At 29.1% G+C, this 11,723-nt stretch overlaps 1 protein-coding gene across 1 annotated transcript in view; it reads right to left on the minus strand.

Moving 5' to 3' along the window:
• LOC106467075 (alpha-1,2-mannosyltransferase ALG9-like) overlaps positions 1-11,175 on the minus strand; it is a 58,875-nt gene extending 47,700 nt beyond the window's left edge. Inside the window, exons 1-4 of the mRNA XM_022395189.1 lie at positions 10,275-11,175; positions 8,214-8,365; positions 5,534-5,675; positions 1,678-1,812 (exon numbers count right to left, since the gene is read on the minus strand). Coding sequence (XP_022250897.1) covers positions 1,678-1,812; positions 5,534-5,675; positions 8,214-8,320 — 384 coding nt within the window. The 5' untranslated portion in view covers positions 8,321-8,365; positions 10,275-11,175. The remainder of the gene's footprint in view (positions 1-1,677; positions 1,813-5,533; positions 5,676-8,213; positions 8,366-10,274) is intronic.
• Between the last annotated feature and the right edge of the window lie 548 nt (positions 11,176-11,723).

Here is an 11,723-nt window from a genome sequence, read left to right on the forward strand (position 1 = left end):
AGACTTAGTATTTTGACTTCACAAACATCAAATATGAACCAGTGCTGCATTCAACATACCACATGATACACAAAAATCGATGTTTATCCATTTTTTTAATATTTGCTTTTAAATTAAGAAATTGAGTAATATATAGTACTAAAATTACTGACAAATTCATGAAACAGTAGTTCAATAAAATTCTGAATGTGATTCAACAAATGAGATGACATGGCCTTTCACCCATGACCCGTCTCATGACCAGGTTAAACAGGGTTTGATACTGAAATGTGAAGTCTCAAGTTCCTCTGTTAGCACCTGGAGGGAGAAGCGACTCCTTCCTGTTTTGGAAATCCGGCTTCACCCACGAAATACTAAATAAGCTCCATAAATATAGAGGAAGACAGAAACAAACTATTTTACATATTAAAAAAATTTTATTATGTGGTTTTCTTGCCCAACAACTTAACTAAACAGTTGGAGGACAACAAGTGCCCCCTTGGCCCATCATGACTGTCTCATTCATTTCATCAAACATTCACCTGCCTGTACCTAGCTCAGCCTTTCCAAGTACTCACCAAACCCTCTCTCAATCCTGTTGCATTTACACAAACTGAAGGCAATTAATTCCAAATGCTGACCACAATGTTTGAAAAATAAAACTGCCTAATTTACAGATGACTTCTACCTTGCTAAATCTTAAAACTGTTTTCTAATCCCTACCACACTTACCACTAAACATGAAAAATAATGCATTGATCCTACATATTCCCTTTATGATTTTGAATACTTCAATAAAACCACTCTAACCCTTCTTTTCTCAAGAGAAAATAATTTTAGGGACCTTAACTTGTCATCATATGAGGACTTCTACATTTCTGTTCAACAACGAAGTGTCTGATACTTATTTTAAGCTCTGTGATATTATTTCTGAAATGGCATGAAAGAAAATCAAATTGTATTATTTGTAAAATGTGTTTCTACTAAAGCCAAACTAACTACATGAAGCTTGCTTTAAAGACCCTCTCAGATTCATATTTTAAAAGGTAAAATTTAAATGTAAATATACATAAGAGGAACAAAAACTCGTATAACTTACGGTTTTCAAAGACTGATTTTTATATTTAGCTAATTTCCCTAAATTAGGACTAGTGTTGGAAATATTCAGAAATTTTAAAAGTTGTTTATATACATAAGGTTAAGTTAAGTTTCATTCTCTTCAAAATTACACTGACAGGCTCAAGAATGTGTTAAGTAAATGAAGCAAATATGAGATGATTAATTGAGTCTAAACAAGCTAATGCAATGGCAACAATGAACTGTTTCATTTGTACTTTGGATTTATTAATACATAAGTAATTCAAAAACTATTATGAAATTCTTTTTTGGAACACTTTTTGAAGAAATTTAAAATCTATAACATTTTCAATCTCAACACAAATTTAAAAGATTATTGATCTAATTATAATCAAAACAGATAGAGTTTGTAAAATGTTTAAAAACAACTGAACAGACAATAAAAATACATTTTAAATTACCAATCTTTTTTTCCTTTTGAATATATTTTTCACAGAAAAATTGAAAATAAAAAACTTCCTGATAGATTTATCTTTTTAAAACAAACAATAATTACCAGTTCAAAAACCAAACAAAGTAATGCCTCTAATATTCAATGAATAAAATAGTTAGTTTGCTTACTTTATTACTTTGAAGTAAAGAACTGTAAAACAATCCAGGAAGAGCATACAACCACAGGTACGTGTAGGAACGTATTGCATATACAGGAGAATATTCCCATGTTTGAAATCCTTTTCCATACATAAGGTAGTGTGTCTAAAACCAAGAAAAAGGTCTTCAAACAGCACTCAACATACAAATTTTCAACATGTTATAATATAGTATTTATTGCACTCTTAGTAGACAGAAACAATGATAAATATTCTCATGTACAGAATATAACTAATTTTATTAAATAATTTCTAGTTTCATAAATAAATGTGTTTCTTCTAAACAAAAACTTAATATAGTCTTAGTTTGATAAGTGTATCATAAATACTTTTCAACCTGTTTAAAATCCAATAACAATTAATTGTATGAGCATTGCACTGTAAAGTATGCTGACATAATTCATCCTCATGTAGGAAGTCAAGTAATGATAACTTATCTGTAAATCTTGGTGAGTTTTTTCTACAGATGATCCACCTGGATTTATATGAATGTACTACACCAGATTTATTAACTCGTGCTTCATATTTATCTACTCTACATTGTATGACAATACAAAATGAAATATGTTTTAAGTGTAATAAATTAAAGTTAGGAACTAACATTTCTATCTCATATGCAACATTGACCACATACAGTGCACATATATTACCACATCAAATTCAAGGTGTACAAGCCAAATTTACTGGAATATATAATCATCATAGGATCTTGTTTTAGTTCCTTATACATGCATTTCTTGATAATTTAAAAAATGTATAGAAAATAGTTTTAACCAAGGTTTCCATAGTTTGTGTTAGTAAACAGATATTTCTGGTAATTTTACTCGTACAACTTATCAATGGTCCACAATAAACAGTCTAATGAGTTTACTTGATAACAAATTTGTACAAGTTCGCTAACACATGGAATACTTATGGGTGATACCTTCATCCCACAAACTGCAAACAAAAGTTTATTCAAACTTGCTTTTCCTTCATAATAAATCTTAGAAAAGAAGGACTACGGCAAAGCTTTGCACACAGATACGTTGACAATATTCATTTACTGAATTATTAGTTTCTTGACACTGCCAAACACAAACATTCAACAAAACAAACTCTGAGAAAAGTTCTCACTATAAACAAAGCACATTTCATTAATCTAGGTAAAAGCATCATTAATCAAACTTTCAAGTCCAAGTAAGTTATTCTATAATATTTACTACTCACAGCTGACAGCACCCACTGCCAACTTTTGGGCTACTCTTCACTAAAGAAGAGTGGGATTATCTATCACATTATAACATCCCCATGGCTTAAAAGGCAAGCATATTCTTTGAAGGGTATTAGTCCTGCGACCCACAGATTGCAAGTCGAGTATCACAAAGCCATGTTATGCCAAAATTAGAACATCTTTTCAGATAATGTAGTATTATTGTGTTAACCACTGTAATGTTTTATTTTTATGAAGATGGTATAATATGCATTAACACTTTAAAAATGTTGGCTACATAACACTAACTAAATTTTTAGTACTTTTTATATGAAAAAACAAACAAACTTCCACTACAATCTAGTATTTTGGATTAATCAACATTGACAATATAGTCTTGAAGTAACCTAGATAAAACTCAAAAAAGTTAAAATAATGTTAATATATTCAGTATTATGAAACCCAAGAAGGAATAATCAATAAGAAAACCAAGTTTTACATGATGACAACATTGTTTAAATTCATAACAGGATGGTGTAACTTAATGAAAGGCATATATCATCTCTATTGGCAAATCCACTCATTGTTACCAAGCTCACATGGGTTTTGGATATATGCATCTAGAACTTTTTTAAAAGAATGCTTAGAACAGTGGAATATCTTTCAGTTTGCATAAAGCAAATATAACTTTTTAAGTTGAACCACTAGGTCTTTTTACTTCTGCATTTTAATGCAACATTTTGTGTAAACATATCCTCTGCTACAGATTGATACTATCCGAGATGAGCAATACTACTGTTTTTCACTATTACACTTAACTCACTTTGATGTATCAATTTTAAACTTTACAATAAATTACTTAGTATTAAAATAATGTAAAAAAGTGTTGTTTAACAATAGAAATGACTTTCAATCCTGACTCACAAGTTAAAGAAGTAGCAAATACAATTGCTAATGTCCAAACAAACATGTTATATGAAATCATCAAGGCTTACATCAGCTTGGAATTAAGCCATACGGTGAAATGAAAAGTTAAATAATATCAAATAAAATTAATAACATTATTCTTCTTTGCATTTTTTGACAGAAAGTTCTAAGTTACTTTTCTTAACATTTTCATCTGTTAAACTTATTCATAACTTTTTATTTCAATATGGTTCTATTGTCATACTTTGTACCATTGGAACAGTAGTCCTTGCATTAAAAGCAATAAATCACAAAAGAAGCCAATTAGCTATTCCCATAGTTAATGTAACAACAAATGATCTGGTATCATATTCTGCACTGGCACTTGAACTAGTATAATTTTAGATGTTTTATTTTACTGGAGTTTTGTTAGTCTAAACTCAAAGGTTTATATTTCTTCCATTTTACTTATTTAAAAAAAAACTATAAAAAAATTAGACTACTCATAGCATATTCAAACTGTTTGTAATCAAGTAAGAAAATTTTGAAATTCTCCCCTAAGCCTTGTAGAGGCTCACAAATTTTGGTGTCCAAAAATAGTTAATGTAGCTTTCTAATATGCATTTTAGAACAAAAAAAGTATATCAGAAACTAGAATAAAATGTATTAAAACTACTATAATTTATCCAATTTTCTAAGGATATAAATAGGTTAAAATAACTTCTGTTAGTCATTCAGAGCTATAAAACCATGATTACACGACAAGACATTTCTATCAAGTGAATACTCTCCAAACCAAATTCAAAAGAACAGTTGCAAACTTGATAGAGAGGATAATCTGCTTTTTTTTTTATTGGTTGTAAACATGTCCATCAGCCATGATATCCCAGCAAATAAAGGTGGGAGGTTGTTCAAATTTCAGATTCTTACTTGTGTTTAATTGGTTGAGAACTGCAGCAACCTATCTTAGAAGTTAGAAAATTATGAAATGAAGAACTTAGAGCTCAGATGCATCAAAACAGAAAAAAAATGAAGTTTGAGATTCTTTTAAAATATTTCTTTTTGAAATTAAGAAGTTAAAATAAAGATAATACAAAAATTTGAATTATTAACAGTTTCATGCCAAGTTTAATGACATACATTAATAATCAAACTGTTTAATTAAATTTTGAATGTAATACTATAAAAGTTCATGACATGTGCACTTTGACCTGCTCATATGGAAATAGTTACACAAATGTTCCTCAGTTTGCCTATATATCAGCACATTCAGTTGCAAATTATAGAATATAATTTTTAATTGCTTTGTATAATTTATTGGTCAGAATGTTCAAATTCTGTTGGATCATATTTAATTAAAATATTTGTCATGCAACTTTGTGTATTTAGCTAAACCATTTAATGACAGCTTAGTATAGATTTTTGTTTTCATCATAGTGTTCCCTGACAAAAGAAATATGGCTCTAAAAACATCAGTCTCTGTATGTTATAAATATAAATTTAGGTGTGAAACTTGAAAATAACTGTACATTTAGTTAGATTATTAATGACTGCTGTTAAGGATAGACCATATTACCTACAACATGTATATTAGCTGGTCTTTACCTAACTTAGTATTTTGTATGTCTTAGACATCTTTCCTATGATATAATCACTTTATGATATTTCATACAATACAAAAAATTTTAACTAAGATATAAAGAAAAAGTAATTGAATAAAAGTCCATACTGGCTCCCAGTAGTTGAAGGTTTCATCACAATCTGAAATATTACTCCATACTGCTGCACATAACCTAGCAGATAACAATGCTTTAAAGGCTGTGTAAGATGATGGAGTCCATGGAGCTAATATTTCTTCATTATCAACAGGCCTGCAAAAAAGGAAATAAAGAGGTAAAGTAAGAGAAGCAACACTTATAGTACTTCACCTTCTGGTTCAATGCTATTGTACATGTAAATATCATAATAATGCAAAGTACTGAGAGATTCTTCTGATGAAGCAAGTCTACAAAATTCAGGAACCAACTGTTTATTTCAATAGGGATTAGCAGACATGATGTTTTAAACTTAATTTACTTGCTGAATAACAATCAAATATTATTTTTAATTACCCACAATCTTGTTTTGTGGGGCACGTAACCTCAATATACATATTCTTCTGGAAGTCATCAAAAACTTACTATTCGTGGCTTCTGTTATCACAAATCAAGCACATATCCTGTAAATTATTGATATGTAGCAACACACATATAACTACACGTTCCATGACAACAATAATGAAATAACTGTATTTTGTATCAATGAACATTTAAAAATCTTCCAATGTTCTTAACAAATATTGGCACAAAGATGTACATATACAGTGTGTGTGCACTAATAAGAATATCATGTTAATTATTTTGTATGTTAAAAGAGGCAGGAACAAAAGATTACATACTTTTCTTATTGTGAGGAATATTTTTTTAAATGTTATGCTTGTTTGATACTAATTAGTTTAATATTGACATACAGAAAATATACCTAACAATAATGTTTATGACTAGATCCTAAGTAAGTTTTACAGGTTTATGAGTCACATTTTTCATTCCCATACTAATCTCTTGATTAGTAAATTTAAAAATTTGAGTTTTAGCAAATTTAAAATATCATAGTATACTTTTCAACATAAATGTATAACAAATGTTTTTGTTTTTGGAATTTTGTTTGTAACTTTGTGATATATGCCTTCTCTGTATATGTATATTAATTTTATCATGTACTTAAAAATATTTTCAAATTTTTAAAGTAATTCAAGGTAATATAAGTATAATACAGTTTATCTAATCATTGTAAGAATTTTCATATTTAATTTACTGCATAAACAATTATGAACAATGACAGGTGGAATATTGGGAGACTTTACTGAATACATGTATTGATTTTCTATTTCTAATGTTGATAGCAAAATAGCCTGAAAACATTTCTCTGAAAACATGAGTGAATTACTGATCATTGTAGTTAGGAATTCTGACATCAGATATACATATTAAAATTGTATAATCAGGAACATTGTAAAAACTTTCTTCCTGTATGCCATGTTTTACTTTTCTACAGTACCTCAGATATGTATCAAGCCATTTGCAGTTTTTGAGATCCTGTAAATTTCATTACTTAATTATCTAATGATATTAATCTGACAGCATGTTTTACAGCATTCTTTTTATTGAAAAATGTGCAGCTTTTAATCTTCATAGAAGTAATTCAAATATTATTTAACTCTGAATATCAACTCAATTTTTAAATGGTATATTACATCAACATTTTTATTATTTTTTAAACAAGGCAGACAATATTGATCTTCAGTAATTCTTTTATTTTTGTTAATTTTTTCTACAAAAATTATTCCTCCTTTTATTAAAAAGCTTTATATTTTACTAATCACAATTGTTTAGGTTTATTTTTACACAGTTATACAAAACTTTAAACCATAGCAGTTCATTCCCCCTATCTATGTAAATATGTTCAAAAAAGCTATTGACAGATATTCAAATAGTAACAAAAAGCTTTTGTTTTTAGGTGCTGTTTTACTTAAATTCAATCATATACGATAAATATAAATCATATTCAATAAATAGTTACCTATTTCTGTTGATAGTAGGATAATTTGTCCTGCAGTTATTTTATTTGTACTTTCTTTCTGTATGTTCAACACTCTGACTGAGTACTGTTGGTCCTCTATGTTTTTTGTAAGATTTCTTGTATTTCCATATTTCCTATCATTTAACTCTCTTCCTTTTTCAAAATAATGATACACAAGTATAATTTATTCATTCACATAATTTAAAATTAGAACAGCTAAAACTTGTGTTTTATTTCTCCTACTTTTAATTCTTAAATTATAATTCATTAAAAGCTTGCTTAAAAATTCTGTCTGCTCTTGATACCTCTGTTTAGATCTTGGGCAGTTTAATGTGCATTTTGATGCCACCATAAACCACTAACTCAGCTGATCTCTTAAATTTTACCAAAATCCCAAATAATGTGATCGTAGAAGCTGATTCAGAATATTTTAAATGGACATTTAGGGCACTTAACCCTATAAAAAAATAGGTCCTTGCACAATACAATTATATGCCTAATTTCACAAACAGCAAATTTTCCTAGATTATGTAATATGCACATTAGATATAATATTTTTCTGTTAGCTTATAATGTTAATCAAAATTTCTGCTGACCATTTGTTATTTCTCAAACTATTTTATTATTATCGTAATTCGTTATATTATTTATAACAGAAATTGTAACCACATACATTTTTGATATACAATAAGTAAACATAAATATAGAATAACAATAATGTGGTGTGTTTGACACACAAGTTACACTAAAACCAAATAGACCTTAATATAAGTATTTAGTTAATGTCTCACACTGCTTTTTTCTGGTGAACTATTTGTGGTGCACTTTTATTGCTATTCTTCTTGTTTGGAGCAGCCAATTTTCTTGCAACAGCTCCTCGACTTCTTGCAGGGGCCATAATTTGATCCCACTCAAGTTATTTTTATTTTTGATGCTAGATAACCTATGAAAATAAAAATAAACTATTATACGACCAACATTTTATATCTCATGTCTAAAATGGAGTGAAGTAACTTATGATTTCCTAACACAGAAAAGTTAGCAAATCATTAAATAAAAGAAATGTATATATATTAATCCCAATATTAGACATACCTATAAGTAAATGCTTCTTTTGTCCTGCATATCAAAACTATTGAGATTAAATTCAATTAAAGTTATATTTTCTATAACATGCAGTAGTATTCATTAAATATTTCTCACTGGTTTTTGGTTGGTGTTTGTATTATTCTGCTGTAGCCCTTCATAAGCCCACCAACTCAACAAATTATCAAAACAATTTATTAAAATTACTAACCACTTAAACATTTGAAAGCTTTAAAATACTAACTTAAAACGTGATTTTCCATAAAATATCTTTATCTTCGCTTAAAATGTTGTAACTTACTACAACTACTATCCAAACTTGTATTTCTGATCTTTTCCATTTGGACAATATGTACACCTATGTACACCCAATTGGTGACATCAATCATACAACCTTGAGCTAGCATAAGTATAAACTTATTCCCTGTGTTTTATCTATTAAAGGTTTGTATTCCTTTGCTAAAATGGCTTCTTTTATTTTACATTTATTAATATTAGGTTCTTGACAAATAATTTTAACAATTTTACTTTCATTACAATGTTCTGTATTTTTGAAATGTTGGTAGACATGTGACAGAACATGTCCACGATCTGCTATTCTAGTATATAAATTTCAACCATCTCCCCTATATATAGATTATTACGGTCCATACATGTTGGTAGACACGCAGAACATGGACATGCTCGGTCACTATTCTAGTATATAAATTTTTATCATCTCCCCTATATATAGATTATTACAGTTCATACATTCTACACTGTAAACTACTTCTCTCTCAATAGTAGTTGGTTTAATTTTATTGTTAAAGATTATATTCTTTTTTTTTCCTGGTAAAAATACACATTTTCCTACAACTGGAAGCATATGCATCCTTTCTACTTCTTTCCAGTCTTTTTATCATATTTGATTGGCCAGGTACATCAGGAATTACACAATAAACCAAACTATCTGAATGATTTTTCATTTTTTTCTATCAACTTATCAGTTCTTAAGTATTTTTTAACCACATTAATAGGATAATCATTCTTCTTCACCAGTACATTTTTCAGGTAATGTACTTCCTTATCCAGCTCTTCTTTCGAACTGCAATTAGTTTTTGCAATAGTTAATAACATTTTTACAATCCCTATTTTTTCAGATTTGTGATGAGCTGACGACCAGTATGAGTTTCCTTTCTAAATAGCTTTTCTTTAAAAGCATTATTAACCTTACTAACCATAATATTGAGAAAAGATAACTCACCTTCATTCTCATGGGTAAATTTGATATTAGGGTGTAGTGAATTTAAAAATGCTAAAAACTGTTCAACCATTTGTCCAGAAACAAACCCAGCAAATGTATCGTCAACATATTTGACAAAAAAACATAATCTTAGATTAACCGCACTTTTAACTTTATAATTCAGCATATTAATAAAGATATTAGCTAGAATAGGAGCTAATGGACTGCCCATACTTATTCCCTCAACCTGATCATAAAATTCCTCATTAAATTGAAATACAGTTTGTGTTGTAAAAATTATCATTAATTTTAAAACTTCTGAAGAAAGTTATGTTATTGGATTTTCATCTTGTATAAAACAAGCAAGAGCACAATCAATAGATTCATTGATTGGTACTTGTGTAAATAATGAAACAACATCAAAACTAACTAAAAAAACTACAAGGATTGATGGTACCTAATAAATTGGTAAAATGTTCTATATTTTGTATAACACATTCTCCCTGTAATGCATAAGGTCTAAATATCTAGGATAAAAACTTACCTAGGCTACAGTCAAATGCTCCTCTAGTAGATACAATAGGTCTGAGAGGTACATCTCGTTTATGTATCTTAGGCAACCCATAAATGTAAGGTATTTTTGTATCACTAGATTTCAAAAAATTATAGAGAGAATCACTTAATAAGTTTCTGGTTATATGGTTGACATCACCAATTGGGTGTACTTAAGTGTCATGTACAATTATGCTCAATACCTGATGATGCAACGTTAACTGTGGCAAAACATTGTTTTTAAATATATTTTTCTATCCCATTTCAGCTGTTTTTGAATTTTAAATTTTGTAAAGTGTAGGATACCTCCAACATTTATATATTTATAACTATGATTTTCGCTTTAAAGATCTTCATGGTTAAGAAACATGCAGCCTTATATTACTTTCTGAAGCAGAAGAACTAGTACTAGTTGTACTACCACTAGTAGCAGTAATGATAAAACAGTAGAGGAAACTCGACTTAGTTTTGTGTGTTTAATTTAAAATATTTCAATATTAGGCTTAAAGTTAATTTTTTCCGTGAGAAGCCTATGTCGTGGACGGTGGAGTGGTAACGTTGATTCACTGTTGGAAGTAATGACTTGATAATGATAGGTAACGGCATCTTTCTCGAAAATACGCAAAGGATTAGTACGATGTCTTAGCCCTAATTCAGCAATCGGATTACAAGTTACAGTATTAATTTATATTATAAGAACTTAATAATTATACGGACTGCAAAGCAGTTCAACTTAACAAAAAGAAGACATTGAGTTTGACATTAGTTTACACAACTTGCAAACTTAGTTTACAGTTTACACGGCTATAGTTTACAAATTAAATTATGACGTTATTCAACTGATCGAGAACAGTAGCGATAACAGAAGTCTCAGTATACTTTCTAAAATTAATTTTACTCTGCTGCTTGACGTAAATTACGAATAGTATTACTATTAGTACACAAGAAAAAAACTTTTCAAGTCCTACTTACACTGTAACATCAACATGGGATTATCGCTAGGTTTATTATGACGTCCTCTAGTGTATAATTACTTTAAAACAATATTAGTTAATTATACTTTTCTTAAGACATTAATATTAGGCTTATTGTATATTTAACACTATATTCTTTATCTAGTCTCCAAGAGATTTTCAAGAATCTAAAAAGTGTATAATCATAGTATACCAGCTACTCTAGATTTATCATATCCACTGCTTGTCAACGCTTTTCGCTTAATCTACAGCTCTTCAGGCCGGTTGGGATACAATAAATACAGTAGTGGTCGGAACACTTTATACTTGTAACAATAACAACTGTTATTCAGTGAACGCCTTTTACAAGCTGTTGTTACAAATAGCTTATAGAAATAGTGTTCTGACCACTACTGTGTTTGTTGTATCCCAGCCAGCCTGAATAGCTTTGGATTGAGCGAAACTCGTCATCGGGAATGGATATGGCA

This window comes from Limulus polyphemus, unplaced genomic scaffold (assembly GCF_000517525.1).
Source record: "Limulus polyphemus unplaced genomic scaffold, Limulus_polyphemus-2.1.2 Scaffold2479, whole genome shotgun sequence".
Lineage (NCBI taxonomy): Eukaryota > Metazoa > Arthropoda > Merostomata > Xiphosura > Limulidae > Limulus > Limulus polyphemus.